Source organism: Nilaparvata lugens, chromosome 7, assembly GCF_014356525.2.
Source record: "Nilaparvata lugens isolate BPH chromosome 7, ASM1435652v1, whole genome shotgun sequence".
Taxonomy (NCBI): Eukaryota; Metazoa; Arthropoda; class Insecta; order Hemiptera; family Delphacidae; genus Nilaparvata; species Nilaparvata lugens.
The window spans coordinates 37,414,671-37,434,797 of NC_052510.1; the positions used below are offsets into that span (position 1 = coordinate 37,414,671).

At 34.6% G+C, this 20,127-nt stretch overlaps 1 protein-coding gene across 5 annotated transcripts in view; it reads left to right on the forward strand.

The window, feature by feature from the left end:
* LOC111054487 (voltage-dependent calcium channel type A subunit alpha-1) overlaps positions 1-20,127 on the forward strand; it is a 1,036,091-nt gene that overhangs the window by 516,208 nt on the left and 499,756 nt on the right. For all 5 annotated transcript variants that reach the window (XM_039432652.1, XM_039432653.1, XM_039432654.1 and 2 more), the window contains exon 2: positions 16,110-16,277. In XM_039432652.1, coding sequence (XP_039288586.1) covers positions 16,111-16,277 — 167 coding nt within the window. In that variant the 5' untranslated portion in view covers position 16,110. The remainder of the gene's footprint in view (positions 1-16,109; positions 16,278-20,127) is intronic.

The following is a 20,127-nucleotide window of genomic DNA, read 5'->3' on the forward strand; positions in this document are numbered from 1 at the left end:
GTCCGTGATACAAAAATTTGAGCTGAGTCTCATCTCTGAGATAACTTGACAGGAAAAATTGATCAACCAAGTGGCAGCTTATTGAAACGGAAATTTTCATCGTTTGTTGAAAACTAAAGAGAGGAAGAGAGAAAATTATTAGCTGTAGTTATATAAAATCTATATAATAAGAGAGAGTAGGGTTGTGTTTGTTCGTGTGTTCGTTTGTTCGTGTGTTCGTTTGTTCGTTTGTTCGCATCAAAACATGTTAACTTGTGGATTGCATACCGGAAAAACGTGAATGATTTAGATCTCCAAATTTTGCACATAGATTCTGAAAGTATCACAAAAATATGCACTTGGAAGCCCAAATTTCAATTTTCCTTCTAGATTTATCAAAAAATGTGTTCTCCAGCACCCTCTAAAGATAACCCTGCATGATTTTTGGTGCCATTTTCCATACGCATGAGGTAACAAGCTAGAACTATAAAATCGATTTTCCATGACTTGTTTAATAATATAATAATAATAATTTTATTTCTCAATAAGCATTCATTACAAACACAACATTACTACTAGAAATAATTATTCTATTGAGAAGACACTCCCGAGAAAAATTCTATTTTGGGAGTTGCCATCAAAGTCCATTTGTATAATTTATTTGATGCCATCAATTAAAAATAAACTAACTCAAACCATGAAATGTAAATATTCTAACAAAAGAGCTTACAGTCGGAATTTTTACAAAAGTTATTAATATTTGAATAAAAAATGAAAGTAAATGATGGAGACAGTGCTACCTTATGTCTAGTAGAATATTGTAGTGTAAAACTAGAAGTTTTTTTTTCAAGAGAATATGAAGAATGAGGTTATGATAATGAACATTAATCTATGTTGAAAATGAAAAGAGAGAGATGAATGATGAAAAGCGGCTCTGCCAGTTATTGTCAAAAACAAAAGCGTGAGAAAGAAAGAAAAGAAAATAGCTCGTTCCGTACCTTTCAAGCTTTTATTATTCAATTATAATTCTGTTTGTGTATTGTGGCTTATGGGTGCAATCTTAGCTTGTGAATTTAACTATTTTTCTTAAATAGGTCTTCGATCTTATCCATTGTTAACAGCCATTTTTTAATTTCTTTTTTGAGTTTTAGATAGCATGTTTGCTTTCTTGCCACGATTGGTATGTTGTTGAATATTTTAGGGGCTACATAGGAATAGAATCTACAAAAGCACTCTCTGTTTGGTTTTGGGGGGAGTAGACTTCCCGCTGAACGGAGTCCACAAGTTTCCCGCCGTGGATTGACAAGGTGTCCACTCCTATTGTAAAAAGTTAGTAATACTTTATAGAAGTACAGGTATCTCAAAGGCAAAAGGCCCCATCCCCTGAACAGCGGCAGTGAACTTGTTAAGCGAGGTTTGTTTGCTATAGTGCGAATTATGTATTTTTGCCCAGTTAAGATTGGTTTTAAAACAGAAAAGTATGCACCTCCCCAAACCGTTATTCCGTATTGCAGCCTGCTCTCGACAAGTGCAAAATATAGCGTTCTCAGCAAGTGCTTAGGGCAGAGTTTGCGGATGAAATATAATTTTCTACATGTCACCCTTAACTCTTCTCTCAATTTTTGTATGTGGTGTGCCCAGCTGAGCTTGGAATCGATTATTACGCCTAAGTATTTTACAGACTCAGACTCCTCAATTCTGTCACAGTTGCAGTCTATGTCAAGATTTTTGCACTTATCGGTATGAGAGGGAATAGCTAGAGGTTGTGTGTTTTCTGCTTTAGATTTTAGTTGGAAGACGATAATTTTTGACTTTTTAGCGTTGATCTCGAGGGAGTTAATTTGAAACCACAGGTTCAAACGGCGTACATCGCTTGTAATCATTTGGGTCAGCTGAGTCTTAGTTTCAGCGCAGTAGCTCAGAGCTGTGTCATCAGCAAATGCTGTCAGCGATCCAATAAGGTTTCCTTCGCACAAATCATTTATATAGATCAGGAATAATTCGGCTGATAGTCCTGATCCCTGCGGAACGCCACAGGATGAGTATCTCTTTGAGCTTAATGCGTCACCTACTCTCACTTGCTGCGATCTGTCCGCAAGGAAACTTGCAAACCATTTGTTACATACTCCCCTTATGCCATTTTATTTATTAGAATTTTATGTTCTACTGTGTCATATGCCTCCCTTATATCAATAAATAAACTTGCACATTTTTTACTATTATTCACACCATTGTATATTTCTGACGTTAGTTTGAGCATAGTATCTTCAGTGTTACGTCCCTTCTGAAAACCGAATTGATTTTTACTGAAAAATTTATTCTTTGATAAGAAACTAACTAGCCTAACTCGTACCAGCCTTTCCAATAATTTGGCAAAAACTGACAAAAGTGCAATGGGTCTATAGTTGTTGGGGTTTTTTTCTATCTCCTGATTTGAATAATGGTATGATTATTGCAGTTTTTAGTTGTGTAGGGTAAATACCAGAGCTCAGACTTAGATTATATAAATACGTCAGTACGTCAGCCAGGTGTTCTATCATACTCTTCAACAACTCAGCTCTAATATTGTCAAATCCAGGAGCTTTTCTTGATTTCATTGACATGGCTGTTGCTTTGACCTCTGAGACTGTAATAGGAAAAAAGACCATCGAACCTGGATATTTTACTTGTTGAGGAAATAGCTTGTCTACTAATTCTGAATTCCTTGGTTCCAGAGGGCCCTCCCCATCTAAAGCATTTCTTGTGGATGATACTAGAGCAAAGTGTTTATTGAGTTCATCGGCAATTCCAACCTCGTCCTCGATCGCTTCCCCATTATTATTGACAATTTGCTTTATTTTCTCGTCGCTTTTATTTCCCCCGATTAATGAATTTAACAATTTCCAGCTATCTTTAGAGTTACCTCCCAAATTATTAAATGTATCCTGAAAATATTTACTTTTGGAATCGTCTATATCAGCTTTTAATTTATCTCTGTATTGTTTGTAGTGATTATTTAATCTGATATTATGTGGTAGTTTTTTTGTTTTTTTATACAGTTTATTTTTTATTTCAACTCGATTTAGTAAATTGGAGGTCAGCCACGGTTTGTGTTCGTTTAATTTCCGCGCCTTCATGAGTTTATCAGAGCTAACAGCATTGATATAATCCTTAAAAATTTCGATAAACTGATTGAAAGCAAGGTCTACCTGTGATTGATTATAAACGCTAGTTCAGTCAACCTCTTGTAGCCTGATGGAAAGCGCTTGATAATCAATCTTCCTAATTTTCTTGTTATTCCTAGCCTGAGATAATGACTGATTTAGTCTATTTGTACATAGGTTAAGATATAATTCAATAGTGCAGTGGTCGGTAATTCCGTTATTGCAAACATTAGTTGTTGGATTGAAACTATTTTTAGTGGCTGTATATCTAAAGAAAAGGTGATCTATGCATGTATTTGATGTGTTAGAAATTCGTGTGGGCTCATTCACATATGACATGAACCCAAAGCTTGACATAATAAAGTTGTACTCTTCAGTTTGTATGTCATCTTCAAGAAGGTTTAAGATAGAGACTTGCAAATAGCCTCAATATCTTTGTAACAACAATCCGAATAAAAATATTGATGAAAACAACGAAAATATTGGACATCATTAAAAAATTCAAGATGGCGGTCATTATTGACAGAACATTTTTATATCGCTTTCTATTCAGTTATTGTGAGAGATATCAAATCGATTTTACCACCAAAGTGTTCAGAATCAACCAATCAATAATATTTGATAGAATCGTCTCATTTTGTCTATTTTTTCTCAATTAATTTAACTCAAAACATATACTTTCTGGAACAATATTTCACCTTCTACTCTGTATAATTATGTACTCGCAGTAGACATACACTAGTATTATTGGCACTGTGATGTAGAATATTTCCAAAGCTTCAAAATGACATTTGATTAACGGCTTTAGGTCTATTTTTCACGGCTGGAGCATCATCGGAAAAAGAGTGAAAAGTACTGTTTGCAGTGGAAAACACGCTTTTTCCACCATATTATGCCAAACCTAACAATTAGAAAACTGTGTAACTCCTGACTCCTTGAAGGTATACTTGGAAATGGTATCAATCTCTTCGTAATGATGTGTAGAAAAATTCCATGATGACAATTTCAAAAATTCTTGTCATCATGAAAAAACAATATTGCGTTTTTTATGATGAGCGGTACTGAAATCAGAAATATGATTTATGGGAGTGAAAAGAGGACAAAATTCTCTACAACCTGGGATACTTTTTGGATTTTTTAACTGGAGTGTTCCACAAGATAAGCAACTTTGAATATGCGAGACTGTGAAAATGGGGGAAATATCACAAATTTGATCATTTCGGGTTACCGAGATACACAGTTTTGAATATAGGAATTGACCATTTTTTTATGTATGGAAATATGGGCTAAAATATGCTCAAGGAGGTATTTTCTATTTTTCATCAAATTTCAAAAAGTTGTGATACTTGATTTTGAACCGCCTTGACGAGCTGAAAAAGATGAGCTGTAGTACGAGGAGATCGGATAGTTCTGTCAAAAGTTATGAGTGTTTAAAGTTTTGATACTTGACGTATTCTTATGTGTGCCCCCCCCCCTCAAAGAAATACTGAAATTAATAGTGTATCTAACGGGTGATTCTCATAGAACATAACCATTGTAAGATGATTTCAGCTGAAACATGTTTCTTTTTTGTCAGGCCTTGAGAAGGTATTATAATGGAAATTTTATTTTGGCTGTAGGACATGATTTTTTATCAGTGAGTGTATTTTCCCCCTCCTCAACTATTAAATTTGAAAAATCCTGAAGGATCCTGTTTAGAATTAATAATTAATTAATAACAATTATTGCTCTTCCTGTGAAGTGCTCCCCCTGGCCCCTTGCTAAATACGAAAATTCCTAAGGAATCCTGTTCAGAATTAATTGTTCTTTCACTTGATGTGTGGTTTTTTATCATTTCAAGAAAAAGATCAAAGTTGTATAGGGTAGAAGTGGTAGGTTTGCATAATTTTGAAAAACCCTTAAAAATACGTCTTTTTTGAAAATTTGTAGCTCTGGAACCAAAAATGGTAGAGTCCTGAGCGATCACTCAATTTATTGCAAATTTCATTAATTTTGTGAAGAGTGTTTCTTCTCAAAAAACTCAAGGTTCTCAAGATTTAATGGAGAACTTTAAAAATTTCCGAAGTTTTGAGGGTTTTGGGGGTGAAGCCGCTTTATGACGTGTCAGAGATTCAAGATTTGAATCATAGATAAACAATAGCGTAAGTTATTGTGTTACGTGGTATTTTAACACCACAAAATACTTTTAATATAAACTATTGAGCTTTAATAGAATTATAAAATAGAAAGAATAGATAGCCTAGTCAAGTTACCGCTCAAGTAAAATCGAATGTTATTCATGATAAAGAGAAATCAGGTTATCTTTAAGCGATAGGAAAATCATGCAAAATTGTAATTCAACAATAATGAGAATTCCTTGGCAGAAATAAAAATTATAAAGCGGCTTATTCATTATTGGCAGATCATAAAAAATAAAAGTTTGCATGTATATTTTGAGATAGAATTATTTTGTTTTGTTCTGATGAATCAATTGATCCCAATTAACGGAATAACTTGAAACTCGGAACTCAAGGTCCTTATACTATAATGATACGACACGAACAATTCCGATCAAATGCAATACAAGATGGCGGCTAAAATGGCGAAAATGTTGTCAAAAACAGGGTTTTTCGCGATTTTCTCAATAACGGCTCCAACGATTTTGATCAAATTAATACCCAATATATTCATTGATAAGGTCTATCAACTGCCATAAGTCCCACATCTGTAAAAATTTCAGGAGATCTGCCCCATTTATACAAAGTTCGATTCCCAATTATCAGGATTCAGATACAATTCAAACAGAAAATTTCTAGCGGAAAAGTTTAAGCATGAAGAACTGTACAATTAATGTTCACTAACATTTTCACCTAAAATTGAAAATAAGCTCGGAATTCGAGAAAATGTTATTATTCAATTGCAAACTGTTCATTCTATTAAAACATTCACTATAAAGAGATAGCAGACTTCGTGTGTCTCCTGCGTTATTGTCCTGTCACCAGCTGGCTCAGATCTTGGAATAGTAGACTTGAGATGCGCGTGAACACTAGCGTCAGGTGATCAATTTTCATAACGGCAAGGAGAGTTGTGTGAGTGCGCCAAACCAGATTTTTTAAAACTTTTATAAGAGCTTGGCTGGTGTCTTTCCAAGAATAAGTTTTTCTTGATGCAACACTGACATAAGTATGAATATGTTTATAAAGAAGCAGATACATAATAACATACAGATTCAGCATTATATACATATACATTTTTTCTCTTTTCGATAATAATAAGAATCGTGAATAACACATGTGAGAGATAAATAGTTGAGTAGTAATGGTTTTTAATACATTCATATAAAAAATAATAATGATAGCCTACATTTTTTGAATATCCCAGATAAATTGTATTGGTTGTATATTTTTGTTCACATTGGTTTGCAGACATCACAGAGTGCAAGAGATTTTTAATTAATGCTGGACTCAAAAATCAATGGATTTTATTTTGTATAATTTCAAATCAAGTTATAACCATTTATGTAATTTTTTTAGTAATGATGATTTTTTCTGTAAGTTGACCACGAATACTAACTGGTTAGAGTGGTCAACTTAGTTCCTATTTTTAAACTGTAATTTGCTATGTTTTTTTGAAAAGGAATCAATAAATTTCATTTCATTTCGAACGTAATTAATTTTACAAGAGCCTATCAGAGAAGCCTTCTTTTATAAAAGGCCTTCTCTGATTGGTTCTTGTAAAGTTAGTCACGGTTAAAATTTAATCGGCTTCTGTGCAGCAAGGCCTACCTTTTCAAAATCATCTGATTTTGAAGCTTCTCTTCAATTAGATTGATAATTAAGTTACTCTCAATATAATGTCATAACTCTCATAACACTGTTAAGACATATTAATTAATCACTTGATATGTATTGAGCAATACCTATGGTTTGATTAGGGAAATTGATTTGGAGCTTTTATTTGCATAAATCAATATACTTCATAGGTAGCGAATAGCAAGATGGACCCTGTTGTCATTATATTTTCAAATGGCTGCAAGGGACCATTCCGTTATGCACTACCATTCTGGGTAAAAGAGGATCTTTTAGGTTATCTTACTGTTGGTTATGGATACTTGGCATTCTGTGCGACGTCATAGATCCTAAGAATATTCTGGTGATGTCATAGTGACTAAGAATATCACTGCATGTGTATGCGCGTGCGTACGTTGCCTTGTGACGTAACGTACTAAGACTATTTCGTACTAAGAATATTCCGGTACAATTGAATCACTATAAGGTTAGCAGATTTCTTGTTTCACTACAAGCTATAGAAGTAATCAATATAGCCTATGCCTTTACAATTATCACTTTTTTCATTAATTTTTTATCATTACTGGCAAGACACCCATGCTTCGCTACGGGAATTGAAAGGTAGATTATTTTTGAGAGATATTCATAATCAAAATTCAATCAAATCGTTTTAATTGTGTCTCAAATTTACCATGCAATCAAAAGTTGCTGAATAAAACTGGATTAATAAATCAATTATACAGTTTCGTCACTGTTATTAGAACTTTGTATCCGGAAAGGTGCTTTCCCTACATGAAAATTTTAACTTAAATACATGGGAGATGGAGAGAAGAATGTACATAATACTATAGGAGCCGAACTACACCTAGCTATAGGCCTTATTCCAAGTTACATTCAAATACATTTCTATAATACTTAGTTACTCAGGAAGTTTATTTAAGATGGAAGAAGGATTCTCTTACTGATTCTCGTGGTGATTAGTCTGGATTAGGAGTTAACAGACTTATGTGCAACTGGGTGTAAGTCTCCAAAAACAATGGCTGTGTACAAACAAAGAGCACCAAAGGAACCAATTCAGCAGAAGCTGGAGAAATAGTCGCATTTCTATAATAAGAGTATTCACATAATATAACAGCTGGGATAAAAAGCAAAAATGCCATAAATAATATTGAAATTGAAACAGGTAATTTGACCTCAAACTGGAATTTGTGAGGAAATTATTGTGGTAATTATTGTTCTGATCTCATCTGATCTAATGTGAATAAATTATAGTACATTTCACATCAATGTGTCAGCATTGTTTGAATGTGGATCATTGATGCTATTGATAGGTGATACTGAGAGTTTGGAGTGAAAATCAACAAGTAATGCATATTCTCCATTATTTTTCTCGAAAGCTAACTTCTATTTTCTTTGGTGAAACAATCAATTTTTGGGGATAATTGATTCATGAGAAAAGCGCCTTACTCCTATAAAAGATAGAAAAAAAGATAAAAGATAAAGATAGAAGATATTATAGTAGAGAAGATATTATTTATGGTATAGATAGTATAAAGACATTATTTGGGAAAGCAACAAAAGCTATTTGGTCGTTTTAATAAACAACCCTTTTGTTATCCCGAGTAAATCTTGACCAAATTTCCTCACTCTTTACACACAGATCCTGCAACGGACACTTCTGAAGTTTTAAAAAGATCCTACGTATATCATACTGAATAGGTAATCCAAATTTCATCGAAATTGTTGAAGCATTTTCCGAGATCTGTCGAATATACAAACACAAGTAGTATTGATAGGATCAGATCAATTGATAAAAGCAACTCACGTCATAAAATGTTGTTTCATGAAACATTGTGAATTGATAAAAATTATCTATACTCTCAAGAATGGCTCCGATTGAAGCAGCAGTGCATAATCAAATTTTTGCTCAATAAATGAACCATATTTTAAGTTCTTTAGCTTCTACCTAATGAAGTGACAGAACTCATACCTTGTTTAGAAACCATCCTCAACCTAGGCCAACCTGACAGAATTAGACTGTTAATCAATTTAGTTGCCAAATTCAACCGTAACAACTGTTACGAAAAGGTACTCTCTATTTAGATTATAGCTCTACTAAGATATAGTATGGACATTTGAATTATTCTATTTGAGAGATTCGAAAAATGAGAATATACATGGTAAAAGACGAACTTCAAACCCTTAAAAACCATCCTTAGAGTTGAAATATCACCAAAAGATTCCTTAGTGGGCACCTAGGACCTAAAAGAAAGCTATACTTCAAGCTTTCTTACAATCCATCCTTTCTACATCCATCATGTAGTTTTTCAGAAATCGTGATCAGTGAGTGAGTGAGTGAGTAAGTCAGTGTGTCAGATAAGAATGTTATAAGTATAGATTTCATATAAATGTTCTAACCAATTTAAATAGTGAACTCAAATAGTAATATTCATAAGGTATAAATAACAATAATAATAATAATAATAATAATAATATAATAATAATAATATAATTATAATTATAATTAAAATGAAAAAAAAAACTTTTTATTTTTCACTTTTTACTTTTTTATTATAATTATATATGTATATAATAATATATATACCTTATAATAATATATAAGGTATTAATATTCATAAGGTATTCTACTTTATGATTGTCTGGTCAGAGGTCTGGTCTTGGAGTGTGTAGAGCCGTCCCAAACGGTTTGCCGTTTGCCAAACGGTCTTGGTCTGAGGTCTGGTCTGGAAGTGTGTAGGGGGCTTTAGACGAGAGGCGCTGGCGGCTATCTTCGGAGAAAATACAATCTTAATGCTACCCGAGCGAAGTAAAGAAAAACAACAGGCCATGATTTATACAGTAATTAATCATCTTTTGTTCTGATTTTGACTCGTTAAAAACACAATGGCGCTCATCGCTTAATAGAGCCCACCCCCACCATCGATCATTATGATGATGAGCTTTTTCATGCTAACAGATGATTCTTATGGAACTAGAGCTGCTCAATCATGAATATTATGAACAAATAACCATGGACAGTTGTAGTCGTCACCATCAATAACACTGAAACATCGATCATAACCTGCAGTGATTGAAGAATTAGACATATTTTTACTTTCCTTGCCCTATTACCATAGGTAAGGAAAGTATTGCTTTCCAAAAAAAAAAATTAAGGTACTACAAGTATTGGTCTGTATGTATGTGTGTGTGTGTATGAGTGTATGTGCGTCTGTGTACATGATATCTCATCTCCATATTAACGGAATGACTTGAGATTTGGAACTTAAGGTCCTTACACTATAAGAATCCGACTCGAACAATTTCGATCAAATTCAATTCAAGATAGCGGCTAAAATGGCGAAAATGTTGTCAAAAACAGGGTTTTTGGCTATTTTCTCAAAATGGGTTGAACGATTTTTATCAAATTTATACCTAAAATAGTCATTGATTAGCTATATCAACTGCCACAAGTCCCATATCTGTAACAATTCCAGTAGCTCCGCCCCATCTATGCAAAGTTTGATTTTAGATTACCAAAAAAATTCAAATGGAAAAGATTGAGCATAAAAATCTCTACAATTAATGTTCAGTAACGTTTTACCTAAAGTTGATAATAAGCTCGAAGTTCGAGAAAATAAGATTATTCAATTTGCATACTGTTGGCAAGTGTTGATTCTATCAAATCATTAACTATGAAGAGGTAGCAGATCTCGGTGTATCCAGTGTGATACACTGGATGATACACTGTGATACACATATTGTCCTGCCACCAGCTGGCTCAGATCTTTGAATAGTGGACTTTAGATACGCGTGAACACTAGCGTCAGTTGATCAATTTTCATAACGACAAGTAAAGTTGTTTGAGTGCGCCACACCAAATTTTTATCATTTGATTGATGACAGTTCAAATTCTTCAAGCTTATTCGCTCACTTTGAAGGGAATACCAACTTCCAATAATATTGATATCATTGCTTTTGGATATTCCATTACCGTAACTAATATCGGGGACCGAGCTTCGCTCTGGAGTACAAAAGCAAAAAAACTTTACCATGAAAGAAGAAATCATAATAACATTCATACAGAAATGTTCTATCTAATCACAGTAAATTAAGATTAATTCCCAGATGAATGCAAAAGGCCAAGTTGCACAAAAGCCGGTTGAATTTTAATCTTGATTAACTTCACGTGAAACAAATCAGAGATCATTTTAAAAAGATACTGGAATTAATCAGGATTGAAAATAGCCCGGCTTTTCTGCAACCGGCACTAAGTACCTGATTGAATGATTACAAAAGTTCAACAGCTGAGACATAATTTTAACACAGTCCCACACACATGAACTCGCTCACTCACTTCAATCACCAACAGACAAAAAATAATTATTATCAGCTGTTTTCCCAAGGATGAATAGTAATTATCCTTTCAATGTCCTTCAGCCAGTTTTCCCAGGGATGAGACCTAGTGCAATCGAATCTTTATATTATAAACCTACTACGTTCTGGATTTCGTGAGAATCGTTAGAGCCGTTTTCGAGATCCGGTGAAATACAAACATATAAACATATCAACATCTAAACATCTAAACATCTGAACATCCAAACATCTAAACATCTAAACATCTAAACATCCAAACAACTAAACATCTAAACATATAAACAGAAGTTGTTCGTTTAATAGTATAGGATAAACTACATATGGTGCGTTCTAATTACAAGAAATCGAAGAGTTCCAGTATTGCTGATATTTTCAAGCCTTTGAGAGATTTGACAGTTATTTGTACAATATGGATTGAATAAAAGCATGTGTATGTTATATTCTTTGGCCTAGAACTGTTCATTTCAGCATCCAAAGTCATATTGAGCTTGATGTAATTGGTACTGAGGTTGAAATTCAATATGCAACAGTATTTTCTCCAATATTCTATGTAGAATTACATGATAAAGCACTAAATAGCAGGTAACCCGTGCTCTGCAAGGGTCTAATTGAAAACTTGACCTTCTGATTAAATTGAAATAGGTCTATAACCATCCTCGATAAATTATAATAAATATGCAAAATTTCAAGTTTTTAGTTCAGACGTGATGATGCGTCAATCGTGAATTTTCTACCCCGTGTATAAGGCAATTCTCTCCTTTATTATAATATAGATTTATAGTAAGTATACCTGTTGCTGTAATGGAGAATGATTCATAACGAATAGTCGAAAAATAATGAATCATTTCTCATTTTTCTTATTCATTATAATAAATCGATAAATTATAATAAATATGCAAAATTTCAAGTTTTTAGTTCAGACGTGATGATGCGTCAATCGTGAATTTTCTACCCCGTGTATAAGGCAATTCTCTCCTTTATTATAATATAGATTTATAGTAAGTATACCTGTTGCTGTAATGGAGAATGATTCATAACGAATAGTGGAAAAATAATGAATCATTTCTTATTTTTCTTATTCATTATAAACTGAATCTCATGTGTGGAGATGAAACTTAATCATTAATATTAAGCTACTTATTGAGCTGGTTGATTGACATCTGTATGAGGTAGACATGATGTAAGGAAGCAAACAAACATATCCTGCGGCTTGAGAAATCGGGCCAAAACTCATCAAGCTCCGTTTGAAGCCATTCCAGCATATGGATGCAGTGAGGCATATCAAATTGCAAACGGGGCAAATATGAGCGCATTTACCAATAATGCCGATACAAATCGTACTTGTTCGACTATCGATAGGCTAGGCTCTTTGTAGTACAAACAGTGATGCCCTATACAAGGAAAAGCGGGTTCGAGGAAACCGGGTAGTGAGGGGTATTATTGGGAGATTTTGAAAGGGACCAATGTCCAGTGGTGGGGGATGTTGAGGGGCACCCCACCTGAACACAGTCCGCGCACCAAAGATCCCTGTTACCATGGTAGCAATCCGTCTATATTTAGAAATCCAACAGCCCCTGACTGAGAGGGCACAACACACTACATGAAATGATTGAATAACAGCAAATACCAGCCATCATCCAATTCATCACTCACCTTTCCCCCACCTTACCCCCCACCTCTCACGCAACGCTTCACCCACTGCAGTTGCGAATTGATAACGCAAAGAGCCAGTGACAATAAAAAACGAAATACGCAACGCACTTGTATAAAATTGAAATGGTTCGCTTCTGCCGGGCAGACTTCCAAACAACCTGTTGTTTGCTGCGTTGCTGCGAACGGCTCTCGCTGACAACAGAGAGGCACCGTTCTGAGCATGAGCACAACTGCTCTTATTCTACCTTGCTGTGCTGTTGATTGGATTATTGATAGAAAGTTTGACAGTAAAAAAGACGAGCATATTTATTGGATCTCCAATGTTAACAATGCTGAAAGCAATGGTGATGTTTGCTTCTCCTGGAGAAATTATTATTGTAGAATAATAAACAATATTATATAGCAATTACTGAAAATCACTAGCACCTCAATTATATTTTAGATATCAAGACCGATTGATTTGGACAATAATTGCATTAACAAAATGTGTGTGTGTGTGTGTGGTGTGTGTGTGTGTGTATGTGTGTGTGTGTGTGTGTATGTCTGTGAACACGATTACTCCATTCCTAATCAACCGATTGACTTGAAATTTTGAACTTAAGGTCCTTATACCATGAGGATCTGACAATAAGAAATTCAATGGAATTCAATTCAATATGGCGGAAAAAATGGCGGATAATTACTAAAAAACCATGTTTTTCACGGTTTCCTCGAAAACGGCTTTAACGATTTTCTTCAAATTTATACCATGGATAGCTATTTATAAGCCCTATCAACTGACATGAGTCTCGTTCCTGGGAAAATTGCAGAAGCTCCGTAATATTCTTGAGAAAAATGGCGGATATGATTAAAAGACCATGTTTTTCACGACTTTCTCAAAAATGACTTGACCGATTTTTTTCAAATTCATACCCTGTTTAGTTATTTATCAGCTCTATCAACTGGCATGAGTCTTTTTCCTGGGAAACTGATGGGTGTTCACCCCATCCTTGAGAAATGGACTTTGTGTAACCTCCTTCTCGTGCATGAGGTAGGTAGGTAGAGCAGTTTATAGGAGGAACACATAGTCGAGATATTTAGTATGTAGAACAGCTGTTTTGACGACTTTTAAAAAATCATCGAATTTCACAATCTACACGAAGGAAAAAGTACTCTAAAAACAATAATCATAATATATACACATACAGTAGTCTAATCGTAGTTCCAAATATGTTGCCGTCAATCGTCATTATGTTATTCCCCTAAATTATTCTCGTTCAAGAATGAGGCTTACAGTTCAATGAGCAAGGAAAGTTGTGTGAGTGTACTACACCAGATTTTTCTTTATTTTAATTCATACTTGTCCATGAATGCTTCATGCAATATTCTGATCGTATGAAGATTTTCCTACCCATCACAACGTCTTCGCGAGTCATTATGTTTTCAGAATGCAGTTCAAGTTGGATTTTATCTCATATTTCTCCATTTGTATATTACCCAGAAATCTCCGTCGTATTTCAAGATTTAAACTTGAAATCCATGTGAATTACTGACTCACACTGCACACTTGCAATATGATGAAGAGAACTTAGTCAAGGACTTACTTCTCAAGATAATGAGACATTTGATTTGATTTGATCAAATTTTTTCCCTGGAGACTCTTTAAATAGTATAGGAAATCGTCAAGGACTATTTGTCAAAAAAATAAAGGAATACATATAAACATATATTATATACATCACATTCCACAATGTACATTGCAATTTAATCCTCCCAAAAGCCTCATTCTCCATCCATAAATTCTTGAATACTGTAGTAAACCCCGTTTGCTAAATATTTTCTCAATAGCTTTTTGAAAATATCCTTATTCTCATTTTCTCTCAAAGCTGACGGCAGTTTACTCATAAATTCCATACCCATTTAAGAAGGCTTATTTTCATACTGAGCTGTCCTGTGGTATTGTGCAGAAAATTTACTCTTATTTCTAGTGTCATAATTATGTATGTCACAGTTTCTTATAAATTTTTTATCTCTTATATACATGATCACTTCGAAAATGTACAGTGCAGGCACAGTGAGTAGTCCTAGATCTTTAAAATACTCTCTGCAGGACTCTAATGGCTTAAGACCTTTAATCGCTCTCACAGCTCTCTTTTGCATTCTAAAGATTCTATCTAAATTTTTGAGACTGGAGCCCCCCCAAACCAATATTGCATACCGAATATGTGACATTATGAGGGCATGATATACTGTACATGTTAAGATAGTGTTCCCAGTACTTAATCTTGAAATCTGCCTGAGTGCAAACACTCCAGATGATATTTTACAGCACAAATGATAATATAGTTATCCCAAGACAAGTTCTGGTCCAGCAAGACACCTAGAAATTTCACAGACAGAGATTGTTCAACTTTCACTCCATTTATTTGAACGTTTATCTCTTCAAGATCTCTATAATTATTTCTATGTTTGAACTGCAAGAACTGCGTTTTAGTTTCGTTCACTTTGAGGTTATGTTGACTGAGGAATTGGGCTATGGCATGTACATTGACAAAAGTATCTAATTCTAATTTTTCTGCATCCTTTGCACTACAAATGTAGGATGTGTCGTCAGCATACATCAAAACCTTACCACTTGTTATTATTTGTGGTAAATCGTTAACATATAAAATGAATAATAATGGTCCGAGGATCGAACCCTGTGGTACACCTGTTTTTATTCTAAGATTATTTGATTTGTATTTAATTTTTTGCCCATTTTCTTCTCTAGTCATCTCCACACACTGACTTCTACCCACAAGATAGGATTTAATGATACCAAGACACAATACATTCAACACTAAGATGATGCATTAACAAAGATAATGTATTTTGTTTATTATACTCAACTATCAAGAGGAATAAATAAATTGACTGGGAACAAAGTTAATTAAATCAAAGACTACAAAGTATAATATCAAACAATATGAATGGTAAACTCTTCGCTATACATTGACATCAGTTTTCGAGTGTTCTCACTCTAGACCTTTCAATTCGTGGTTTTATAAATAATCTTGTTCTACTTTGTCAAAAGTTTGACCTTCAATTGTATTCATGCATTTTGGTACTACGCTCTTCATGATTTTGTATGATGGCGTTCATTTTGTTGTGTTGAGATTTAGTTGTGTGATTGCGTTCACTTATTGATCAGTTGCTTTTGTTGTGTGTGTTGTAGAATGCTGGGAGGCGGCGTGGGTCGTCACATGAGCAGCCGCCGGCGTGGCAGCTCGCCTCTGCCGCCCCCGGGCTCACCACGCTACCGGAGGCGGCGGCGAGCGGTCACTACCTCCGACCACAAGACCTGTGCGCTCATTCAGACGCGCATCAAGCTTGGAGACATCATGTAAGTCCACTTTATCATCAAAGTTTCTAAATATGCTTTTTCTATCACGTTATAGGCTCATTATACTACTACTATATTACTACTCTATTACTACTACTACTACTACAACTACTTCTTCTTCTTCTTCTTCTTCTTCTTCTTCTTCTTCTTCTTCTTCTTCTTCTTCTTATCTCATTCAAAGTTCAGGTTCCTGCCTGTTCCGACTCTCAACAGTATAGATTTTTCTACATTATACAGTAATTGTTTGATTTGAATACATTTCTTTCAGCGGTTAAAAATATAATATACATATCAATTCATACGTTATTGCTTTCAATTCAGAGTTCTTCCTATACCTCTATTTTTTTTCGATGGACGATAGAAGGAACGAGATTGTCATATTGCACCGATTCGATGCTGATATAATAATAATGAATGATCAACTGAATATTTAGACAGATAAATTCAACAATAACTCTATGAAGTTAGCGCCGCTATCTTTACCTATTATTTGGTACATGGAGAAATCTTCAGTGGATCATATAGCTCTTATTTTGTATCACGTTTCATTGTCATTTCAATGCCCCATTTAATAGTAGATCCAGTTGCCCTTACTCTCAATCCCTGAGAAGTGAAGGAGCGTCTGTCATCCAGTGGGTTAGAAACGTACACTATTTACAGTATTATGCACTTTACCTTCATTTTCCAATTCAACTATACTCTGTACAAAATAACTCATCACTTGGGATCGACATGCACAGCAGAGAAGGCATAGAGCGGTAGGGATATAACGGCGGCGATGTTATGGCTCTGGACCGGCCAGCGTTCTCTAATTTCTAGTCTTCTAGTGAGTATTCAAGCACTCATGCTAAACTTACGAAGATTCCTCTCTGCAAGCACTGACTTGACTGATTCCTATCGACAAATTGGCAAATACGCTTTCACCTATGACTCTATCCATCAGTGTAACTGGCTGATCTCCCTCCATTTCTCTGCGCCGCATATTCCTCCAAGTCAAAAGTAATTTTGTACAGAGTATAAGTGAGAAGTCAGTTTTGTTCACACATCCTTGATTAAAATCAGGAATTCAATCAGAGAAACAGGACAATCATGCTAACCATGGTTGAGTTCTAAATATCCCTGATCCTATGTCGCTTATCATCTTCATCGTATTCTCCCCATTTTCTGTCGTTCTCGAGCAGCCGAGCAAGACAGTAGTGCTGTGACTATCTTGTGATTTGATTACACTATCTGCAAATCTACGAAATACAGCAGGTATCACTTTGCGTACTCCAGATTTGCAGCATGACAACGCAAAATAGATAGTAGGTTATATGGAGCACCAGTGCAGGAAAATCAAAATTAAGTTGGTAACAATGTCTGTGGTTAGATAAGAATCATCAAGGTCTGTATGGCTACATATTTATGATAAAATCCCAATCTAGAAATCCAAAACAATATTTGGATATAAAAGTGTTTATCTGAGTCATAATTAAATAATAACTTCTCATCATTTAATAATAAATTATTTTTCTTTTCTATTGACAGTAATAATTATTTCAACTCCAAGCAGTGAGAAATGAAGCAAACACACATTATGAAATTCAAATTTTCAGGTTAAATAATTACCGTTTGAAATCCATGTAAATAAAATAAATAAAATAACATCAGAATATACTACAATAATATATTTTCTGTTGTCTATATTATTTTATAAATACTTTTTAGTTTACTTATAGTATTTTTCGGTAATTCTAGTTAACCATAAGTCTCAATATCTGAATCCTGTTTTCTGCTGGATGAAACGAAGTTAGGTACAATTCTTTCCACTAGGTCCTGCACTTGTTGGTTCAGCCATTTTGCTGCCATCCCAATCAGCTATCAACAATGTTGTTGACTGTGTATTTTCAATGTGAATTTCTTCTATCTGTATTCTTCTCTGATTTTTGTATAATTATAAAAATGAGAACTTTTGCTGAGAATTTTCAACTGCAATAACAATTGATAGATATATGATGGGGAGTCTGGGACAACATGCACCAGACTTCCCTACCTAACCTAACCTAACCTAACAAACCCAACCTAACCTAACCTAACCCAACCTAACCTAACCAAGGTCAAGGGTAGGGTCAAGGTCAAGGTCAAGGTCAAGGTCTAAGTCCAGGTCAAGGTCAAGTTCAAAACTTAAAAAAAAATCTATGAAGAGAAAAAGGAAAAAATAAAATAAAATAATAATAGAATTCAATAATAAAAAATCAAAGATAAATAAAAATGAATCAGAAGGCCTCTCACCCACTCTGGAGTGTATATATAGTGTTCACAACAGTGAGGGGACTATCAGTGTTCAGTTAAGAGCTATAGAAGACACATCTGTTCAGTTCTAGAACCCGGCGTTTCAGCATATAGCCACACACTTCTCTTTGTGAAAAAGTATCCTAGGACACACCGCCGCCATTTTGATCTCCAATTGTATAAAAAAGGTTAGTACACAAGTGTTTTCATTACATGTTTTGAAGAGAGATAGAGAAATTTGTTTTAAAGATGAAGCTGTATTGATTCATATGATTTATTTATTATGTTTAGTGCCACTTTGATGTATTGCATAGAAAATTTTGTAAATAATAGTCTCCATGCCTGTTGAGCTCTATAAGCAAAATGTCAGCAGCTCCATATGATTTTATTGATTTTTAGTATGACACCTCATAATGCATAATGTATTTTGTGATTAAGTATGTTTCTGTCTGTGGAGCTCTATGAATAATATGTCAACAATTGTAGACAATGAACTGTGGTAATTGATTTCAAACATTGTTCTTTCTGAATATTGGATGATTGGTGTAGAATAAAATGACACATGACACAAACATTTCACTGATACAAAATGGACTGTATTATGCAAGAAGATCAATGAAACAAAAGATCCTAATATTACAAGTGTTTCACACTTTCACTCATTACACGAAAAAATCAATGAAACAAAGATCTTAATATTATGAGTGTTTCACACTTTCACTCAAAAATAGTCAAATTGTCTGTACTTCATAGTTCACAACTCATCACCAACTCGCCAACACCCAGTTCATGCATAGGCAGCATGGCCAGATGGGTTTACACAGGAAGCTCTTAACAGAGCACTCACAAAATGATACAAAATGGCAGTAACATACCCTCACCTTGAAGGTATACCTTCTAAATAGAAAAAAAATTAATTTGAAAAATATACAGAAAAGAATAAGCAATGAAAAATTGAATCAATTGTTAGGAAATGGTAATAAACACAATTTCTTTACTGGTCTTTTGAATTCCCCATTGGTGGTTTTTACTGTAGCTATTCTAACACAATTGTCATGTCCAGGATGAATTGCAGTCACTCTTGCAAGTGGCCATTTGAAGGGTGGTAGGTTGCCTTCCTTGACAACTATCATACTGCCTGGTTGAATAGCAGAGGAGTTGGACTGCCACTTGTAGCGCTGCTGCAGGTTGGAAAGGTAGTCCTTTGACCAGCATGCCCAGAAGTGCTGTTTCATTTGCTGCACATGTTGCCACTGATTGAGCCGATTTTGTGATATATCTAGAAGATTTGGTTCTGGAAGATCGGTAAGAACACTGCCAATCAGAAAGTGTGCTAGAGTCAGAGCAACAAGGTCTGATGGCTCTTCAGACATTGGAGTAATAGGCCGGGAATTCACACAGGCCTCTATTTGAGTAATTAGAGTGATGAACTCTATTATTGTTAAGCATGATTGACCAATAACTCTTTTCAGGTGAGTTTCCACTAGTTTCACCGAAGATTGCCATAAACCGCCAAAGTTTGGTGCACTTGGAGGCAGAAAGTGCCAATTTATACCCTCTTGAGCAATTGAGGTTTGGA